The sequence below is a fragment of the Sapajus apella genome, unplaced genomic scaffold (assembly GCF_009761245.1).
Source record: "Sapajus apella isolate SASKATOON/1434 unplaced genomic scaffold, GSC_monkey_1.0 scaffold88, whole genome shotgun sequence".
In the NCBI taxonomy this organism is placed as follows: Eukaryota; Metazoa; Chordata; class Mammalia; order Primates; family Cebidae; genus Sapajus; species Sapajus apella.
The window spans coordinates 7,943,728-7,966,061 of record NW_022437028.1 but is presented as its reverse complement, the minus strand read 5'-3'; the positions used below and the strand labels follow the sequence as shown (position 1 = coordinate 7,966,061).

The following is a 22,334-nucleotide window of genomic DNA, read 5'->3' as shown; positions in this document are numbered from 1 at the left end:
GGAGGGAAGGAAGGGAAGGAAGGGAAATAAGGGAAGGAGGGAAGGAGGGAAGGAAGGGAAGGGAAGGAGGGAAGGAAGGGAAGGAAGGGAGGAAGGGAAATAAGGGAAGGAGGGAAGGAGGGAAGGAGGGAAGGAAGGAGGGAGGGAAGGAAGGAGGGAGGGAGGGGAAGAAGGAAGGAAGGAAAGAAGGAAGGAAGGAGGGAAGGAAGGGGAAATGAATAAAACAAGAAGGTGTATTTTTGACACAAATTTGGCACAGAATTTTACCATAAAGTACAATGGAGGTCACTCCCTCCACCCAAGCTGCGGAGCAGATCTTCTGAGTAGGAAACTCAGGGATGCTTAGCTCAGTAAGCCTACCCTCCTCAGTGCCGCCACAGACAGTCTCCGCCCAAATGGAAATGACTGTGACAGTGACCAGTGTGAAGTTCTCCGATGAGCTGAATGACCACTCTTCCGAGGAATTCAAGAATTTCAACAAGACATTCACGGAAGAGGTAAGTCTGGGAGAGCAAGGCCCCATGGCCACTCCGTTCCCCCAGAGCAGAGTCTGTAGGGTTAAGGAGGCAGCTGGGGGCTATTCCCTTGTTAGATGCACAGGAGTTTTCTCCAGTTCCCATGTCCCCAGGGCTTGCCAGTGGAGGAGGGAAAAGATGAGGCCAGGTTTTATCTGGGGTCTGCAGGAGGCCCTGGGTGGAGCAGGTCTCTGGAAAGGGACCACTGCACGTGGCAAGTCTGCTGTGATGCCCTGGGACAGGTCCTGTGCCCTGATGTCCCACGGAAAGTCCCCATGGGTCCGCTGGGATGACACAGTGGCCCCTTGCCTTTCAGATGAACCGTGTGTACGCCGATATCCCTGAGTATGCCGGGGTGAACATCACAAAGCTACGGTGAGTGTCTGGGCCGTGGGCAGAGGGTCTGTGGCATGGAAGCAGCAGTCATAATTATAAAGGCAATTGGAACGGTGCCCCTGCATTACTGTGCTCGGCTCTCACAGAATACCACCGACAGGGTGGCTTAAACAACAGAAGTCTGTTTCTCCCAGTTCTGGAGGCTGGAGGTCCAAGACGAAGGTGTGGGTGGGTGGTTTCTCTGGAGGCCTCTCTCCTTGGCTCGTGGATGGCCACCTTCTTGCTGTGTCTTTGCATGGCCTTTCCTCTGTGCACACCTCCCTGCTGCCTCTGCATATCCAAATTTCCCCTTCTTATAAGGACACCAGTCAGACTGGATGGGGCCTACACTAACGGCCTCATTTTAACTTAATCACCTCTGTAAAGCCCCTATCTCCAAATACAGTCACCTTCTGAGCTTCTGGGGGTTAGGGCTTCAATATATCAATGTAGGTGGCAGCAGGTACAGTGGCTCACATCTGTAATCCCAGCACTTTCGGAGGCCGGGGTGGAAGGATCATTTGAGGCCAGGAGTTCGAGAACAGCCTGAACAATGGAGCAAGACCTTGTCTCTCCAAAAAATACCAAAATTAGCAGGGCACGGTGGTGTGCACCTGGAGACATAGCTACTCAGGAGGCTGAGGCGGGAGGATCACCTGAGCCCAGGAGTCAGAGGCTAGAGTATGCCAGGATGGCACCACTGCACTCCAGCCTGGGCAGCAGAGCAAGACTCTGTGTCTGCAGCAAAAAACCCCAAAACCTCAAGGATGGCCTCTTCTGTAGTTCCAATCCTCCATCCGTCTTCATCACTGAAGCTTCCCTAAGACTTCCTGGAGCCTCCCTTTGTAGAAAGTTCTCTTAGGCACAGGCTGCTGGGAGAAGTCCTGTAGCAAGAGACCCAGTGCAGTGCCTAGGACAGAGCCATCACCTCAACTGTCCTGCCCCCCGCTCTGCCTTCCCTTGGGACCAGAGAGGGTGAAGCCAGCCGGGCGCAGTGGCTCACGCCTGTAATCCCAGCACTTCGGGAGGCTGCGGTGGGTGGATCACCTGAGGAAAGGGGTTCGAGACCAGCCTGAACAATATGATGAAACCCCCTCTCTACTAAAATTACAAAAATTAGCCAGATGTGGTGGCAATTGCCTGTAGTCCCAGCTACTCAGGAGACTGAGGCAGGAGAATCACTTGAACCTGGGAGGCGGAGGTTGCAGTGAGCTGAGATTGCGCCACTGCACTCCAGCCTGGGTCACAGAGCAAGACTCTGTCTCAAAAAAAAAAAAAAAAAAGAGAGAGAGAGAGAGAGAGAAAGAGGGTGAAGGCTGCCTGGGACAGGATTTGAGAGATAAGCACCGGTTCTTACCTGAGGACGTCTTCCCCTCCCTCCTCAGGCATGGCAGTGTGGTGGTGGAGCATGAGGTCCTCCTAAGAACCAAGTACACACCAGCATTCGAGACAGTGTTGAACAATGCCAGCATGGTTGTGAAAGAAAAAATCACCAAAGTGACTGAGGAGCAAATAATGATTAATGAAAATTGCACAGGTAAATTCCTGGGCTTCCAGGGAGGGAGGGAAGGGAGAGGGCATCAGGGCTGGGGCGTGACTCTCTTAGTAGAGAGGAGGGCTCAGAGTAAGGATGGCTAACGGGCGGGTGCAAGAGTCACTGTGGGGTCCTAGAGTCCCTGGGGGTGCAGCTCAAGGAAGCCCCAGGATTGGGCCAAGAGAGCCTTTCACCTTTGTCATCCTCTGGCCCATGTTGTCCCTGGGGTAGGGGAAGGGACAAAGGCAGACAGAGAGAGTAGAATGTGGAGATACCAAGGAATTCATCCCAGAGCCTGCAAGGGCAGACATATAAACAGGCCAGGTCATCCAGGGCACCAGGACTAAGGCGTACAGGACAGGAGCGTCTGCTGGAAATGGGGACCAATGGGCTCTGTTACACAGGGGTTCGTCTAAGTGTGTGGATCATGGCAGAAGAGGGGAGAAGGTGGCATTGGGCAGCTGTGGTGGCTCCCGCCTGTAATCCCAGCTCTGTGGGAGGCCGAGGCAGGCAGATCACTTGAGGCCAGGAGTTTGAAGCCAGCTTGGTCAACATGGTGAAACCTTGTCTCTACTAAAAATACAAAATTAGCCGGACATGATGGTGGGTACCTGTAGTCGCAGCTACTTAGGAGGCTACAGCAGAAGAATTGCTTGTACCCAGGAAGCAGAGGTTGCAGTGAGCTGAGATTGCACCACTGCACTCTAGCTTGGGTGACAGAGCAAGACTCAGTCTCAAAAAAAAAAAAAAAAAAAGGCCAAAAGGTCAGGCATGGTGTCTCACGCCTGTAATCCCAGCACTTTGGGAGGCCAAGGCAGGTGGATCACAAGGTCAGGAATTTGAGACCAGCCTGACCAACATGGTGAAACCCTGTCTATACTAAAAATACAAAAATTAGCTGGGTGTGGTGGCACGCGCCTGTAATCCCAGCTACTCAGGAGGCTGAGGAAGGAGAATTGTTTGAACCAGGAGGTGGAGGTTGCCATGAGCCGAGATCACACCACTGCACTCCAGCCTGGGCGACAGAGTGAGACTTCATCTCGAAAAAAACAAAAAAACAAAAAACCAGCCGGGCATGGTGGTGCATGCCTGTAGCCCCAGCTATTTGGGAGGCTGAGGCAGGAGAATCACTTGAACCTGGAAGGTGGAGGCTGCAGAGAGCTGAAATTGCATCACTGCACTCCAGCCTGGTGACAGAGTGAGACTCTGTCTCAAAAAGAAAGAGAGAGAGAGAGAAAAGAAAGAAAGAAAAAAGAAAGGAAGGAAGGAAGGAAAAGAGGGAGGAAGGAAAGAAAGAAAATGGAGGTTTGGGACCAAAAGGGCACAGGGGGGCTCAGGACACTTGGAGGGTCACCAGATGTGAGGCTGATGCTGACCTCTGCAGGGGCCAGGTTCCCACCTCCCCATAGCCACCCACCCTCTACACACACACACACACACATACCCCTCAGCTCCCTGAGGATGCAAAACAAGCATGTGTGTGTCATGAGGGGTTTTATGTGTCTCCTTCACAGCCTTGCTGTGTTACAACACCAGTGGTACCCAGGTGCAAAACATCACGATGGCCCAGTACGACGCTGAAGGTGGGTGATAACACAAGGGGTTTGGGGGAAGGCTGGAGATGGGGGAGCCCAGGAGGAGCAGGGCAGTGCCCCCCCAGCACCCTGGTCATGCTGCTCCCTGTCCCCGCACCCCCACCAGCTGAATGCCGGAAGGCAGCCGGGCCGGACTATGAAGACTACTTCCTGGTGGAATACCAGGACCAGCAACCAAAATGCATCAGCCCCTGCGAGTCCGGCTACAAGGCCTCCAAGAACTGTAACTTCGGCAAGTGCCAGTTGCTTCGAAGTGGCCCCCGGTGCTAGTGAGTGCTTCCCCATCTCTTCTAGACCAGCCCACACGTCCTGGTCCTCCCCATCCCCTGCAGGGCTTCTCCCCAGGCACTGCCTAGAGGCCAAGGTCTTGGGACTAGGTCTCAGCCTCTCCTGAATGTGTCCAGCTGCAGAGGAATTGGGTTGGGGGTGGGGAAAGACACGAGTAGCTGAGCCCCAAGCCTGTGTCCATAACAGCCCCAGCCCTCCCCCGCGTCCTCTCTGTGCTGAGGAGGGCTGAGGACAGTGACAGCCTCCTGGAAAGGTTGTCCGACAGGGGAACAGAGAGAGAGCCTTGCTTCCAGAGGGAGAGTAAGATCCTCTGCTGGTGGAATAGAAACAGAAGGCCACACATCCATACGGGGAGTGGGGAGAAGTGCTAAAGCCTAGTCACAGAGGTAGGAAAGTTCAGAAAAACACTGCTACTTGAAACAGAACCAAAGAGAGAGACCAGCTGGAGCACCCAGTGCAGGAAGAAGCCGCATGTATGCAAAGACCTGAGTTGTTAGTTTGGGAAGGCTTCCTGGAAAAGGCAGTCACAAGCCGGAAAGGGGAAGAAAGGAACAGGGCTTAGAGAAGCATCTCCAGGTAGCCGGGAGGAAGAGCTTCAGGGGTATAATAGAAGCTTTGGATCAGTCTGCAGCCTGGCCTTCCTGCAATAGAGGAGGGCTGAAAGTGAGGTGGTTAATGGGTGGGTGCAAAAGTCACTGTGGGGTCCTGGAGTCCCTGGGGGTGCAGCCCAGGGAAGACCCAGGTTGGACCAACTGTCCTAGGTTCTGGGTTGCAACTGGAAGAAAACCTAAAAGCCTGGAGTGGGAATTGAGCTCATTTGAGGACCAGCTCCAGGGACGCTGGCCTTCATCTATGTTCACCCCCACAGGGTACCTTGCTTTAGGTCCCCTGCCAATCTCTTCTCACCTCCTCCTCGTTAAACACCCAAGGGGCAGGGCCCAGGTCTGAAGCTGGTGCTGACTCTGTTCTCTCTCCCACACTGTCCCTTCTCTCCATCTCAGCTGCGTGACCACGGAAACTCACTGGTACAGAGGGGAAGCCTGTGACCAGGGCATCCAGAAGAGTCTGGTGTACGGGCTTGTGGGGGCAGGGTGCGTGCTGGTGCTGATCATCCTGATAGCTCTCCTGATACTCACTTTCCGCTCCAGGAGAGAGGTGAAACGGTGAGTGAGGCCCTACCACCTCCTCTTCCAGCTCCCTCCAGCTCCTCCTCCTCCTCTGATCCTTCTGCCTCTAATCACTTCATCCTCGAGGTGGACAGTGGGGGAGCTAAAAATGGGGATACAGCTTGTCCCTGGTCCTTGTTCCTGTTCCCCAACGCTAACAGGGTCTCTCTGGTGTTTCCATTCACAGGCAAAAGTCCAAATTGTCTCAGCTGTACAAGTGGCAAGAAGAGAAAGGTGAACCAGCTCCTGGAACATTCCAAAACATTGGCTTTGACATCTCCCAAGGTATTGGCCTTCCTCTCTGAACTCAATGGCTCAAAATGTGGAAACAGGCTGGGTGCAGTGGGCTCACGCCTGTAATCCCAGCACTTTGAGAGGCCAAGGCAGGAGGATTGCTTGAGGCCAGGAGCTTGAGATCAGCCTGGGCAACAACACAGCAAAACCCTATCTCTTAAAAAAAAAAAAAAAAAAAAGAGGCTGAGGCAGGTGGATCACTTGAGGTCAGGATGAGTCCAGCCTGGACCATATGGTGAAATCCTATCCCTATTAAAAATGCAAAAAATTAGCTGGGCACGGTGGCAGGCACCTGCAATCCCGGCTACTCAGGAGGCTGAGGCAGGAGAATTGCTGGAACCCTGGAGGTGAAGGCTGCAGTGAGCTGAAACTCCAGCCCGGGTGATGGAGCAAGATTCCGTCTTCTTTTAGAAGGAGAAGGAGAAGGAGAAAAGATAGGACAGATAGAAAACACAAAACAAAATGATAGGAAGTAATGCAAATATATCATGAATCATAATACATATAAGTAGATTAAACTTTAGTTAAAAAAGGAATTTTTAAAAAATCTAGGTATCTGCTGTGGATGAGAGGCATATATGAAATAGAAACACAAAGCTTGGAAACAAAAGTGTGGAAAATACAAAAATACAAAACAGGGTAACGGTAAACAATGTATCTGTTGTTTTGTGTATGGCTATACTCATTGCAGGCACATGATCTTTAAAGCAAAGAGAATTACTAGAGACAAAAATGTTCAATATTAGGAAATGGCTTACTCTGTTAGACACAAGTCTAATTTGTATGCTCAATTAGTACAATCTCCCATATCTTTGGAAAAATTTTTTAAGTTTCTTAATAATGTATGAATCAGATAAGAGATTATAGTTAAAGTGAGAAAGTACTTAGTATCAAGACTTGTGAGATGCAGCTATAGCTGTACTCAGAAGAAAATTCATAGCCTTAATATGCCTGTATTACAAAGCTTCTGAGTCAGGTAATGTTGATAGTTTGTCACATTTTCAATGGTTTTCAGTTTCCTAAGGGTGGGGACAAACTCCCTTAACCTCCATTGAATGGGATTAAAGGGAGAGATGAAAGTTTGTCCTTCTAACCTCCTGTTTCCATGGGGTTTTTCATCTCTCTAGAAGAAAATGATTCCATCCACCTGGACTCCATCTACAGTAATTTCCAGCCCTCCCTGGGCCACATAGACCCTGAAACAAAGGTAAGAAGGGCCTGGATGGGATGCTGGCCTCTCCCAACCTTGCGACTTTCTTCTCCTTTCCTACATGGTAGGACCTTCAGGGAAACAAAGCTATGTTTACAGTTTATTGGTCCAGGTAATCCTCCCAGGTCCATTCTGCCAGGAAACAAGCCTAACTCAGGGGGAGAATAACAGCCAAGTAGCAAGGTGGGATCAACTTCCCTTGACTTCCGAGGCTTCAGGTTCTGAGATTTCCTTCCCTACTCTAAGTACATTCTTGATGGCCAACTTATTTGTTATTTCAACTTGTAAACACACATAAAAGTCAAAATAGTAGTGCAGTAAATACTTACATATTCCATCTAGTGCCACAAGACTTAACATGTCATATGTTTCTTTCTTTATATTGATCTCTTTACTAATTTTTGCTGAGTAATTTGGAAGTCAGCTGCCAACATTATGACACTTGATCCCTTACCATTTCAGCGTGCACTTCTTAATACCATGATTATATCCAATATATTGATAATAACTCCACAATAGCATCTGATAGCCAGTTTTCCCAATTAGCCCAAGGACATCTTTTATTACTAGTTTTTATTTTTCTCAGAAGTGGATACAACAGATTTCACATACTGGCTTCTGTTATGTCTCTTTGGTATTTTGGATTTAGAATGGGCTCCTATGTTTTTAAATAGATTGATTTTTTAAGAGTCTAGGCTAGTTGTCTTGAAAAATATCTCAGCCAGGCCCTGTGGCTCATGCTTGTAATCCCAGCACTTTGGGAGGCTGAGGTGGGCAGATCACAGGGTCAGGAGTTTGAGACCAGCCTGGCCAACAAAGTGAAAACCTGTCTCTACTAAAAATACAAAAATTAGCTGGGTATGATGGCATGTGCCTGTAGTCCCAGCTACTCAGGAGGCTAATGCAGGAGAATCGCTTGAACCCAGGGGGCAGAGGTTGTGGTGAGCTGAGATGGTGCCACTGCACTCCAGCCTGGGCAACTGAGGGAGACTGTGTCTCCAAAAACAAACAAAAAAAAGGCCAGGCGAGGTGGCTGAAGCCTGTAATCCCAGCACTTTGGGAGACCGAGGCAGGTGGATCACAAGGTCAAGAGATCAAGACCATCCTGGTCAACATGGTGAAATCCCGTCTCTACTAAAAATACAAAATATTGGCTGGGCGTGGTGGTGCGTGCCTGTAATCCCAGCTACTCAGGAGGCTGAGGCAGGAGAATTGCCTGAGCCCAGGAGGCGGAGGTTGCGGTGAGCCGAGATCACGCCATTGCACTCCAGCCTGGGTAACAAGAGTGAAACTCCGTCTCAAAAAAAAAAAAAAAAAAAAAAAAAAGTCTCATGCTCCCGGTTTGTTTCATGGTGTCATCTAACTTGTCCCCCATCCTTAATATCAGAGGTATCAGAGGTATTAGCAGTATTCTAGTTTTGGAAATACTGGAGGTTGGGTCTAGAGGCTTAAATGAAATCAGATTAAACATTTTTATTATGTCATAGATATTGCTATTGCCTCACTTCAACAAGTATGTAACATCAGGTTGTTCCCCCATGATTAAGGCCAAGATTGGTCACATGGGCAAAAGGTGACCACTCCTTGATGATCATTGCCTTAATATTATTTAAACTGGATGGATATTTGAGGGGAGGAGAAATACCAGGTGTGAACGGCTTTGGGTGCTATGCTCCCTTGACACAGCCCTTTGGGGCAAAGATGAAATCTCTAGCCAGGATACCTGCAAACCTACCTGGCAGGGAGGGGAAGACAAAATTGGTTTGTGCTAGAATCCAGGTCATAGGATGAGTTCTAAACCAACCACTTAGGTCAGATGCAGTGGCTCATGCCTGTAATCCCAGCACTTCGGGAGGCCAGGGCAGGAAGATCACTTGAAGTCAGGAGTTTGGGAGCCTGAGCAGCAAAGTGAGACTCTGTCTCTGCATAAAAAAATAATACTAATAGCCAGGCACGGTAGCTCCCAGCACTTTGGATGGATCACTTGAGCCAGGAGTTTGAGACCACCCTGGGTAACATGGTAAAACCTCATCTCCACGAAAAATTTAAAAATTATCCAGGTGTCATGGTGTGAACATGGAGTCCCAGCTACTGGGGAGGCTGAGCTGGGAGGATCATTTGAGCCCAGAAGTTAGAGGCTGCAGTGAGCCATGATTGTGCCACTGCACTCCAGCCTGGATGGCAGAGTAAGACCATGTCTCAAAAAAATAAAAATAATAAAAATAATTAAACTGAATACTTGCCATCCCAAGCCTTTTTATGTTTCCAAAATCCCAAATTCCTCATGCGCCAAGCCCTCACCTGGTTTTATCTCTCTTTTCAGATCCGAATTCAGAGGCCTCAGGTGACGATGACATCACTTTAAGGCATGAAGCTGACAAGTCCGGGAGTAAGGATATTGCAGTCCGGCCAAGCTTGGTGGAACATTTGCCCATAAGGGGACTTCCATGGGAACTCAATTGAAACAAGCCCTGTACTTATCAAGGAGAAAGAGGAGAGAGACAGCAGTGGTGGGAGATTCTTAAATAGAAAACCACGGAAGCTCCAACGGGCTTGTCATGATATCAGGCTAGGCTTTCATGCTCATTTTTCAAAGAGGTTCCAGATTTGAGGGTGATATGGCTGTAACATAGGTCACCCCATTGATCGCCAAGATTGATTTGGCTGATCTGGCTGGGTAGATAGGTGTCCCCTTTCTTCCTCGCTGCTCCATTTGTGTCCCTCCTAATGCTGCACGCTCAGTTGAAGAGGATGAGAGGACGACCCTCTCTGATAGAGGAGGACCATTCTTCTGTCAAAGGCATAAAGGTATCTGGATGGACTTCCCTGCTAGAACTTCCAAACAAGCTCAGAGAAGTTCCTCCTCGCGTCTGCACGGGTTCAGCACCACGGACAGCGCCCTCGTCGCGCGGTTCTCAACTGTGACCCCTTCGACACCGTACTGCGTTTTACATTTCAAAAAATGCTCTCGTAAGAATTACTGCATATTGTCTCATGAAAAAAAACTTATGTTTAAATATATAGCATTTGCCTTTAGTATATAAGAGTATAGGTATTTTTTAAAGTTCTTATTTTTATGAGTTCTGATTTTTTCCTTAGTAAATGTTATACTATATATTTGTAGAAGCTAAAAATAATAAATCAACTTTATTATAATTTTCATGGCTTCCAGAATCTTTTCTTCCTGTTTCCCATAGCTTCTGTTTCTATCCTCCCAGACTCTCTCCTCCTCTCCTCCAGGACATAAAGTCTGATGTGCTTGGGCTTCCAGATAACAAGAGGGAGAATTGCAGTGGAATGAAGACTATTTCCTGAACTCCACTGGCACCATTTGCTGGTGTCCAAGAGGCAAGGCAGACAGACACACACACATACACACACACACACACACACACACACACGAGAGGCAGGGACTCACTTGCTACCAAAGAAAACCACGTTTTCCAGCCGGGTGAGGTGGCTCACATCTGTAATCCCAGCACTTTGGGAGGCTCAGGTGGGCGGATCACCCGAGGTCAGGAGTTTGAGACCAGTCTGGCCAACATGGAAAAACCCCATCTCTACTAAAAATACAAAATTAGCTGGGTGTGGTGGCACATGCCTGTAATCTCAGCTATTCGGGAGGTTGAGGCAGGAGAATTGCTTGAACACAGGAAGTGGAGGTTGCAGTGAGCCAAGATTGTGCCACTGCACTCCAGCCTGGGCAACAAGGGCAAAACTCCGTCTCAAAAAAGAAAAAGAAAAAGAAAACCAAAATTTCCAAGCTCTCCTTCTGAAAATCGGCTATTTCTTTCCATGCATCTAAAGACACCTAGGTTCCATTTCCAGTTTTCTCGTGAACTCCTTGGGAAAAATCTATTTAGACTCAGTCTTGCCTTCTGCTGAATAAGGACTAGTTTGTTTCTAAAGGCTCTTTCGTCGCTGTCCTTCTTAATATTCCTAGGATGCTTTTTAAAAATTATTATTATTCCAGCCATGCCGCTCAGGACTCATTGTATTCTTGAAGGTCCCTCCCATGGGCCACCCGCTTCAAAACCTAACATGAGACAGAGCCTGGACTCTGCTTCCCTCTACTGGACGCTCTGAGCACCTGCAGGCACCATGCCGCTTCTTAGCCATCCCCTCCTAGCCTCTCCTGTGAGAAAAATCCGCTACACTTGAGACTTGATTATGTCCATATTTGCCATCAAAGTCCTGTTTCTTTTCTTTTCTTTTTTTTTTTTTTTGAGACAAAGTCTAACTCTTTTACCAAGGCTAGAGCACGGTGGTGTAATCATTGCTCACTGCAGCCTTGAGATCCTGGGCTCAAGAATTCCTCTTGCCTCAGCCTCCCAAGTAGCTGGGACTTCAGGTACCCACCACCACACCCAGCTAATTTTTAAACTTTTTGTAGAGACAGGGGTTCGCTGTGTTGTCCAGGCTGGTCTTGAATTCCTAGGCTCAAACGATCCATCCACTTCTGTCTCCCAAAATGCTGGATTCCAGGTGTGAGCCACTATGCCCACGCCTTTTTTTCTTTTGAAAATTTGCAAATCTACAGGGAAGTTAAAACAATAAGGTTAAAAAAGTGAACTCTATCTGGGTGTGGTGGCTCATGCCTGTAATCCCAGCACTTTGGGAGGCTGAGGCAGGTGGATCACCCAAGGTCAGGAATTCAGGACCAGCCTGGCCAACATGGTAAAACCCTAACTCTATTAAAAATACAAAAATTAGCCGGGTGTGGTGGCACGTGCCTGTAATCCCAGCTACTCAGGAGGCTGAGGCAGGAGAATCGCTTGAATCCGGGAGGCAGAGGTTGCAGTGAGCCGAGATCGCACCACTGTACTCCAGCCTGGGTGACAGAGAGAGACTCCATATAAAAAAAAAATTGCACATATATATTTATATATAACAGTGAACTCCCATAACCCTCACCTGGAGTTATCATTGTTAACATTGTGTGCTATTTACTCTAAAGTGGTTGTACTTTTGAATTTAGCAAAATTGAAAATTAAATATTAGAAAAGTTACAAATAAAAAATTATCACTAACCTGACTTTAAAAAAAAATTTAGACTCAAGGGGTACAATATACAAAGGTATATTGTATAGTGCTGAGGCTTGCAGTATGAATAAAACCGTCACACAGGAAGCGAGCATAGTAACCAACAGGTAGTTTTTCTTTTACTTTTCCTTTTTTTTTTTTTTTTTGAGGCTGAGTCTCTCTGTCACCCAGGTTGGAGTGCAGTGGCACAATCTTGGCTGACTGCAACCTCCACCTCCTGGGCTCAAGCAATTCTCTTGCCTCAGCCTCCTTAGTAGCTGGGAATACAGGCGTGCACCACCACACCTGGTTAATTTTTTTCTTTTTTTTTTTTTTTTGAGACAGAGTTTCGCTCTTGTTACCCAGGCTGGAGTGCAATGGCGCAATCTCGGCTCACCGCAACCTCCGCCTCCTGGGTTCAGGCAATTCTCCTGCCCCAGCCTCCTGAGTCGCTGGGATTACAGGCACGCGCCACCATGCCCAGCTAATTTTTTTTTTTGTATTTTTAGTAGAGACGGGGTTTCACCATGTTGACCAGGATGGTCTCGATCTCTTGACCTCGTGATCCACCCGCCTCGGCCTCCCACAGTGCTGGGATTACAGGCTTGAGCCACCGCACCCGGCCTAATTTTTATATTTTTAGTAGAGACGGGGTTTTGCCATGTTAGCTAGGCTGGTCTCCAACTCCTGACCTCAAGTGATCCTCCTGCTTTGACTTCCCAGAGTGCTGGGATTACAGACGTGAGCCACCGTGCCTGGCCCCAATAGGTATTTTTCCAACCCTTGCCCCCTCCCTCCCTCTCTGCTTTTGGTGTCCCCAGTATCAACTGTTTCCATATTAATGTTGATGTGCACTCAATGTTTAGCTCTCACTTATAAGTGACATGTGGTATTTGGTTTTCTGTCTTTGTGTTAATTCATTTAGGATAATGGCCTCTAGCTGCATCCACATGGCTGCAAAGAACATAAAGAACATGATTTCTTTTCTTTTTTTTTTGAGATGGAGTCTTGCTCTGTCGCCCAGGCTGGAGTGCAGTGGTGCAATCTCAGCTCACTGCAACCTCTACCTCCTGGATTCAAGTGATTCTCCTGCCTCAGCCTCCGAGTAGCTGGGACTACAGGTGCGCACCACCATGCCTCGCTAATTTTTTTATTTTTAGTAGAGATGGGGTTTCACTACATAGGCCAGGGTGGTCTTGATCTCTTGACCTCATGATCCCCCTGTCTTGGCTTCCCAAAGTGCTGGGATTCCAGGCCTGAGCCACCACACCTGGCTGACTTCATTCTTTTTTATGGCTGCATGGTATTCCATGGTGTACATGTTCCACGTTTTCTTTATCTAATCCACCATTGATGGGTACCTAGGTTGGTTCCATGTCTTTGTTATTGTGAATAGTGCTGCAATAAACATACAAGTGCAGGTGTCTTGGGGGTAGAATAATTTATTTTTCCTTTGAGTACATACCCAGTAATGAACAATCCTCAGTTTCCAAAACTGAGCTGAATTCATACACCTTCACTTTCAGACCTGCCTCCTGCCCCTGTAGGTCTGGTCATCTGTGGCCATGGGAGGGGGCATTTAACAGGGCTTTGGACCCACATCCCTCCTGGAACTGAAATCTCAGCACCTTCCCACTCTCCATATCATCTCTGCAACGGAGAGGCGGGACAGAGCAGCCAGACCAATAGGCTGCCCAGGTCCACTCTCGGTGAGCCATTGACTACCTGCGTGAGCTTTGGGAGTAGCTTCTCTCTGAACCTCTGCTCTCTCAGCTGTAAAAAAAACTGAGTGTCCACCTACCATGTGCAAACACCTTTCATCATTCCCTGTCTACCAATGAGGGTAACTGAGGCAGACATCCTAGCAACTTGCTCAAGATCATGCAACCAATGGGTATGAAGCTGGGATTAGAAAACAGGGCAGGGCCAGGCGCAGGGACGCACGCCTGTATTCCCAGCACTTTGGGAGGCCGAGGTCAGTGATCACCTGAGGTCAGGAGTTCAAGACCAGCCTGGCCAACATGGCGAAACCATGTTTCTACTAAAAATACAAAAATTAGCCAGGCATGGTGGTGGGTGCCTTTAATCTCAACTACTCAGGAGGCTGAGGAAGCCTGTGTTGTTTTTGTTTTGTTTTTTTGAGACAGGGTCTTGCTCTGTTGCTCAGGCTGGTATGCAGTGGTGCGATCACGGCTCACTGCTGCCTCAGACTTCTGGGCTCAAGTAATCCTCTTGCCTTAGCCTCCTAAGTAGCTGCAGGTATTTTTTCGACCCTTGCCCCCCCTCCCTCTCTGCTTTTGGAGTCCCCAGTGTCAACTGTTCCCATATTTATGTCCACGTGCACTCAATATTTAGCTCCCACTTACAAGTGAGAACATGCGGTATTTGGGCACTGCCATGCTCAGCTAATTTTTAACATTTTAAAAATAGAGGCAGGTGTCTTGCTGTGTTGCCCAGGCTGGTTTCGAACTCCTGACTTCAGACAATCATACCACCTCGGCCTCCCAAAAGTTCTGGGATTACAGGTGTGAGCCACAGTGCCCCGCTCAAGTCTGTGTTCTTAGCCACCACTTACTTGCCCTCCTGTGGGATCACTCTTGGGATAAACTGGGCTAACACATGTAAAATGCTTGGAACCAATTCTGGCATATAAAAAGTTTTAAAAGAGAGAAAGTAGGAGAGAGAAAGCATGAGCCATTGCTACATCAGCTTCTCCTTCTCAATTCTCTCCACAGCTTTTCCCTCTTAAGTTTCTTCTCTCTCTTCCTCCAGCCATAGAAGGGTGATGGCTGGACTTGAAGCAAGACAGAAGGCTGGTCCTGTCACTTTGCAGAAACCAAGAAACCCAAATGCACAGAGATGCAACAAGATGGTTGGAGGCAGATGCACGAAGTCACAGAGAGAGGTCTGGTGGGGGGGTTGATGCGGTTTGGATGTGTATCCCTTCCAAATCTCATGTTGAATTTTTTTTTCTTTTTTTTTTTTAAGTAGAGACGGTGTTTCTCCATGTTGGTCAGGCTGGTCTCGAACTCCCGACCTCAGGTGATTTGCTCACCTCAGCCTCCCAAAGTGCTGGGATTACAGGTGTGAGCCACTGTGCCCGGCTAATGTTGAAATGTTAACCCCAGTGTTGGTAGTGGGAGCTAGTGGTACCGGGTCATGGGGGCAAATCCCTCATGAATGGCTCAGCACCATCCCCTTGGAAATGAATGAGTTCTGGCTCAGTTAGTTCATGGGAGACCTGGTTGTTTAAAAGAGTTTCGGCCAGACAAAGTGACACATACCTGTAACCCAGCACTTTGGGAGGCCAAGACGGGAGAAACGATTGAGCCCAGGAGTTTGAAACCATTCTGGACAACATAGGGAGAACTCCCTGCTCCCTGTCTGTACGAAAAGTTTAAAAAGTTAGCTAGGTGAGGTGGCATACACCTGTAATCCCAGCTACTCAGGAGGCTGAGGTGGGAGAGTTGCATGAGCCTGGGAGGTCGAGGCTGCAGTGAGCTGATTGCGCCACTGTACTCCAGCCTGGGCAACAGAGGGGGACACTGACTCCAAATAAATAGATAATAAATAGTTTAAAAGAGCACTTCCAGCTGGGTGTGGTGGCTCACGTGGTAATCCTAGCGCTTTGGGAGGCCAAGGCAGGTGTATCACTTGAAGTCAGGAGTTGGAGACCAGCCTAGCTAACATGGAGAAACTCTGTCTCTAATAAAAACCCAAAAATTAGCCGGGCGTGGTGGCAGGCGCCTGTAATCCCAGCTACTCAGGAGGCTGAGACAGGAGAATGGCTTGTGCCTGGGAGGGGGAGGTTGCAGTGAGCCAAGATAGCGTCACTGCACTCTAGCCTGGGCGATAAGAGTGAGGCTTCGTCTAAAAAAAAAAGCACTTCCTCTTGCTCTGTCTCCCTCTCTCTCCCTCTGTAGCCAAGTGACTGGCTCCCTCTTCACCTTCCTCCGTGATTGTGCACTTCCTTAAGGCCCTCAACAGAAGCAGATGCTGCTATGTTCTCAGACACCCCGCAGAGCTGAGAGCCAAAATACAACCTCTTTCCTTGACAAATTACCCAGCCCCAGGTGTTGCTTTACAGCAACATAAGAATGGACTAACACAGGGCCTAAAGGCAAAGAGGCACTCAGGGACCCCCCCTCGGGGCTCCGCTCGGGCCACTTACGCCACTGCTCAGTGTCATGCAGGTGCATCACACGTGTCACCGCTTGATCTTCGGTGCTGTTCCTGCCAGACCTGAGTCTGTTCACGGGCATCTGCTTGCACCCAGCCCATGGTGTCCACCTGCCTCACAGCTGCTCTCCCTGTGGTCTGTCCCACTGCCAATCACTGCTGCATGCTGCAGCCCACCACTGCCTTCCCATTATACGGTTTACCTGCACCAACACAAACACCCTGGCCCTCTGATTAGAGCAATATCCCCACCTCAGCATGGTTTTCAACGTCCCTGGAATCTGGTCTCGTTTTCCTCCTGCTCCATCTCTTCCCCCACCCACCCATCTCCCAGCTACGTGGCACGTGGATTGCCGAACTGCCACCCTCTCTCCCCCACAGCTTTTTTTTTTTTTTTGAGTCTTACTCTGTCGCCCAGGCTGGAGTGCAGTGTTGCAATCTCGGCTCACTGCAACCTTTGCCTCCCGGTCAAGTGATTCTCCTGCCTCAGCTTCCCCAGAAGCTGGAATTACAGGTGCACGCCACCACACCCATCTAATTTTTGTATTTTTAGTAGAGATGAATTTCATCATGTTGTCCAGGCTGGTCTCGAACTCCTGACCTCACTGAGGTGATCCACTTGCCTCAGCCTCCCAAAGTGTTGAGATTACAGGTGTGTCCACACAGTTTTTAAAAATGTCTACTGGTCAGGAGTGGTGGCTCACGCCTGTAATCCCAGCACTTTGGGAGGCCGAGGCAGGCAGATCACTTGAGGTCAGGAGTTCAAGACCAGCCTGTCCAACATGGTGAAATCCTGTCTCTATTAAAAATACAAAAGTCAGCCAGGCATGATGGCAGGTGCCTGTAAAATCCCAGCTACTTGGGAAGCTGAGGTGGAAGAATTGTTTGAACCCAGGAGGGGAGGTTGCAGTGAGCTGAGACTGTGCCGCTGCACTCCAGCCTGGGCAACAGAGTGAGTCTCCATCTCAAAAAAAAAAAAGAAAAAAGTATCCTGTTACATTCACTCTGTCCTTCTTATGCTCCTTTTGGTCTCGTATCAACATGATTATGACCAAATTCTCACTTGTTCTTGTTATTTCATACATGTGCATCCCAACCCTGCAAACCCGCAGAAAGCCAACCCCCAGCTCAGGCAGTGCAAGCTGTGGGCCCCCCTGGGCTCTCTCTCTTCGCCTTTCCTCCCACGGCCAAGCCTCCCTTTCTGGAAGACATCAAGACAAATGGAATGGTAAGCAGAGCTTATTTCTGCATCCCAGGGGGCCCTTGGCTTGAGCATAAACGCAGCGTCTGATCTTTCTCCTTCTCCTCCTCCGAGTCTTCTCAGGTCAGCCTCAGTCACCAGACACCCTGGGGGTGGGGCACGAATGGCAGGAGGCTGGAAGTCCAAGGACCATCTCCTGACCAACAAATGAAAATGTATGCCCCTCGCTCGCCCTGGAGATGCACAGACAGGAGGGAAATCATTTTCCAAAGCATCTTGTAAAATTCAGCTCTCTCGCAGGCAGATTATAACATGGCTTTGGAAGAATGTGAGTGGTTGCCACCATTCATATCTCTGGAGGTTGTGCTAGGCCCGGGGGAAGACGTGACCAGTCGTGCTTTGCTTCGGAGGGTGATGTGACTCTGTGGAAATGACACCCCCAAAGTGGGCAGGCCTGATTCATCTGCGATGATACAGCAGCTGGGGGAGCTGGCGGCTTCGTAAGTCAGGCTGCCTGACGAGAGGCAGGACTCACAGGGGGGCCAGGCAGCTAAGGAAATTTACAGCGTGTCGTGTCATAGCTGGGAAAAGTGGAATTGAACCTGGGTGATCATCAGCCTGATTAGCTCAGTGCCTCCTGGTGGGAGCCAAGGGCGGGAGGCAGTGCCGGGGAAGTGGCTGTGGGGGTGGGGTGGGGAGTCAGGTCGGCAGTATCAGGGTGGAGTTCCAGGAGTTGGGGTTTGCTAAGGTCAAGAGCAACTGGGGCCCAGGAGAAGTGTGTGGAGCAGCAAACCCAGAGAAAACAAGCCTTGGACCCAGGCCTGGGGCTGAGGGTCCTGGGACCGGAAGCTGTGCAAACACAGGCCTGAGTGACAGGGAAGGCAGGAGGAAGGGGAAGCACGTTGGGCAGGACAGGGGCTCACAGCACAGCCTCACTGAGCTGGCTCAGGGCAGGTGCTGGCCAGGTAAAAGTCTCAACATGGGCTGGGCACGGTGGCTCATGCCTGTAATCCCAGCACTTTGTGAGGCCGAGGCAGGAGGATCACGAGGTCAGGAGTTTGAGACCATCCTGGCCAACATGGTGAAACCCCATCTCTACTAAAAAAATACAAAAATTAGGTGGGCGTGGTGGCGTGTGCCTGTAATCCCAGCTACCTGGGAGGCTGAGGCAGGAGAATCGATTGAACCTGGGAGACGGTTCAGTGAGCCGAGATCTCGCCACTGCACTCCAGCCTGGGAGATAGAGCAAGACTCCGTCTCAAAACAAAACAAAAATCAAGGCCGGGCGTGGTAGCTCACGCCTGTAATCCTAGCACTTTGGGAGGCTGAGGTGGGTGGATCACCTGAGGTCAGGAGCTCAAGACCAGCCTGGCCATCATGGTGAAACCCCATCTTTAAAAAAGAAAAAATAGAAAGAAAAGAAAAAACAAAAATCAAAATGTGAGGGTCCATATTGCCCGGTGAGAACTGCGTGACTTTATTCTCCACGACAAACACAGGCCATCGACAGCTCCTGCCAGGTGGAGGCATTTCCCACACCTTCCAAAATTGCCCTGATTGCAATCATCACGCAACTCTTCATGAGCCACTGGTATAAGTCAGGGCTGGTACAAGGATTCATGCACCTGCATTAATTCATAGCTACCCAATCTCGCTCTCTCAACCCAGCAGGCCCTGAAAGGGTTCCAGGTTTGCAGAGAGAGTGAGACCACAGCTCTCAGTCACCATGCAGGGCTTGACCCCTGACCCCTGACCCGTGACCCCTGACCCCTGACCCCTGGTAGCTGTGTCCTCCAGCTTGGCAGACGCAATCATATTTCACCTTGCTTTTTTTTTTTTGAGACGGAACTTCACTCTTATTGCCCAGGCTGGAGTGCAGTGGCACCGCCTTGGCTCACTGCAACCTCCGCCTCCTGGGTTCAAGTGATTCTCCTGCCTCAGCCTCCCGAGTGCTGGGATTACAGGTGTGTACCACCATGCCTAGCCTTATTAATACAGTTTTTGTTGTTGTTTGAGACGGAGTCTCACTCTCTCACCCAGGCTGGAGTGCAATGACGTGATCTTGGCTCACCGCATCCTCTGCCTCCCGGACAGATGAGAAAAGGGTTGAAAGCAGAGCATTCCTTTATTTGACGTTCACATCTCTGTGGAGCAAATATGTGTATCTCCCTTGTACTGATAGGAAAGTGAAGAGTTAAGCGGCTTGTCTGGGGTAGACTTGCACTGTGCATGGTTTTTGTTTTTTGGGTTTTTCTTGAGGCAGAGTTTCACTCTTGTCGCCCAGACTGGAGTATAGTGGCATGGTGTCGGCTCACTGCAACCTCCACCTCCCAGGTTCAAGTGATTCTCCTGCCTCAGCCTCCCGAGTAGCTGGGATTACAGGCGAGGGCCACCACACCCAGCTAATTTTTGTATTTTTAATAGAGACGGGATTTCACCATATTGGCCAGGCTGATCTCGAACTCCTGACCTCAAGTGACCCACCTGCCTCGGCCTCCCAAAGTGCTGGGATTACAGGCATGAGCTGCCACACCTGGCCACGTGCATGTCTGATTCCCACTATGATAGCATGCTCAGGCAAGTGAACTGCCCCCTGTAATACCAGTCCAAGCCCAGGCTGGCAGAGCCAGCTTTCTCCTGACACGTACACAGCAATGGGGTTCTCCGCCCTGAGCAGGGAGGAGCCTCTGTCAGTGCAGGAAGTATCTCTTTCTATGCTGCAGAGCTGGAGCAGACGGATGCAGCAGGGACGACCTCTTGGGCATTCTCATGTCAGAGCTGAGCGGCCCAAGCGTTCCGCATTTTCTCATCTTCCTGCCTTACCGAAATAGCATTGCAGACACCAGTGCTGAGACTATCCAGGCCTGAAATTTGGTTCAATAAGTCAGAGACGCCCAGAGCCTCACTGCACTGATTTGATGCTAAAACAGCCAAGGGTTTGCTCTGGCTTCGCTGCTTGAACCTGGAGGGCAGGCTGAGCCCAGGAGCCTGAGGGTGAGCCTCACGTCTGTAGTCCCAGCACTTTGGGAGGCCGAGGTGGGCGGAATCACTTGAGCCCAAGAGTTTGAAACCAGCCTGGGCAACATGGCACAACCCTGTCTCTACAAAAAATACAAAAATTAGCTGGGCGTGGTGGTCTGTGCCTGTGGTCCCAGCTACTTGGGGGTGCTGAGATGGGAAGATCACTTGAGCCCAGTAGATCAAGGCTGCAGTGAGCTGTGATCGCACCACTGCACTCCAGCCTGCATGACAGAACGAGACCCTGTCTCAAAAAAAAAGAGGGCTATACTAATATATGAATGTATGTTTACTATAGATTAAGTGAACTGGAGTGAGTGGGCCCCGATGGAGGAGGGAGGGTAGAAGGCACAGGAGAGCTGATGAGAGATGAGCTTTGCTTGGACTGTTGGCAATGAAATGATGAGCAAGATTCATCCTCCAGGCACCAGATCAAGACCTCATACCCCCCCAAGAAGGGGCTAACTGCTCATACTAGTTCCCTGGAGCCACCATCACAAAGTATTACACTGATGGTCTTTTTTTTTTTTAGACAGTTTTGCTCTTGTTACCCAGGCTGGAGTGCAGTGGCATGACCTTGGCTCACTGCAACCTCCCTCTCCTGGGTTCAAGCAATTCTTCTGCCTCAGCCTCCCTAGTAGCTGGGATTATAGGCGCCTGCCACCACGCCTGGCTGATTTTTTGTATTTTTAATAAAGACTGGGTTTCACCATGTTGGCCAGGCTGGCCTCAAACTCCAGACCTCATGTGATCCACCCACCTCGACCTCCCAATGTGCTGGGATTATAAGCGTGAGCCACCAAGCCTGGCCCATTGATTGTCTTAAACAAAAGAACTCTATTGTCCACAGTTCGGACAGCCAGAAGTCCAAGACCAGAGCATCTGCAGGGCTGGCTCCTTTTGAGGCCCCTAGGGAGAATCTGCTCATGCCTCTCCCCCCACTTCTGGTGGCCCGCTGGCAATCTTTGGCGTTCCTTGGCTTGTAGAAGCACTGCTCCAATCCCTGCTTTCATCTTCATGTGGTATTGCCACTGCAGGCCTCTCTCTGTGAATCCATTTCACTCTATTTTTTTGAGACAGAGTCTCGTGCTGTCTCCCAGGCTGGAGTGCAGTGTCGAGATCTCACCTCACTGCAATCTGTGCCTCCTGGACTCAGACGATTCTCTTGCCTCAGCCTCCGGAGTAGCTGGGATTACAGGTGTGTGCCACGACGCCCAGCTAATTTTTTGTGTTTTTAGTAGAGACAGGGTTTTACCATGTTGGCCAAGCTGGTCTCGAACTCCTGACCTCAAGTGATCCACCCGCCTTGGCCTCCCAAAGTGCTGGGATTACAAGCGTGAGCCACTGCGCCCAGTTATTTTTTTGTTCTTCTTCCTTTGAGACAGAGTCTTGCTTTGTCACCCACTCTGGAGTGCAGCGGCATGATCTCGGCTCACTACAGCCTCCACCTCCTGGGCTCAGGTGATCCTCCTGCCTCAGCCTCCTGAGTAGCTGGGCCTGCAGACGCATGCCACTATAGCTAGCTAATTTTTAAACTATTTGTAGAGATGGGGGCTTCGCCATGTTGCCCAGATTGGTTGCCAACTCTTGGCCTCAAAGGATTCCCCAGAGTGCTGGGATTACAGGTGTTAGCTTCTGCACCTGTAAATAAAATACAGTAAAATAGCTTACAAGTCCTAGAGGACTTTTGACTGGCGCTCAGTGCAGAGGACAAAGCTGGTTACACATCTCAGATCGTTTCATTGCCAACAGCCTGAGCAAGGCTCATCTCTCACCAGTTCTCCCACTGCACTCCTGTGCCTTCTACCCTCCCTCCTCCATCGGGGCCCACTCACTCCGATTCACTTAATCTACATGAAGTATGCATTCATATATGAATATAGTATTTTTTTTGAGCCAGGGTCTCTCTCGTTCGATCACCTAGGCTGGAGTGCAGT

At 49.7% G+C, this 22,334-nt stretch overlaps 1 protein-coding gene across 2 annotated transcripts in view; it reads left to right on the top strand.

The window, feature by feature from the left end:
- Positions 1-10,137, top strand: part of MUC17 (mucin 17, cell surface associated) — a 28,364-nt gene extending 18,227 nt beyond the window's left edge. For both annotated transcript variants that reach the window (XM_032255112.1, XM_032255113.1), the window contains exons 6-14: positions 370-497; positions 832-890; positions 2,276-2,427; positions 3,939-4,007; positions 4,126-4,288; positions 5,309-5,470; positions 5,661-5,758; positions 6,895-6,974; positions 9,301-10,137. In XM_032255112.1, coding sequence (XP_032111003.1) covers positions 370-497; positions 832-890; positions 2,276-2,427; positions 3,939-4,007; positions 4,126-4,288; positions 5,309-5,470; positions 5,661-5,758; positions 6,895-6,974; positions 9,301-9,342 — 953 coding nt within the window. In that variant the 3' untranslated portion in view covers positions 9,343-10,137. The remainder of the gene's footprint in view (positions 1-369; positions 498-831; positions 891-2,275; positions 2,428-3,938; positions 4,008-4,125; positions 4,289-5,308; positions 5,471-5,660; positions 5,759-6,894; positions 6,975-9,300) is intronic.
- The last annotated feature ends 12,197 nt before the right edge of the window (positions 10,138-22,334 follow it).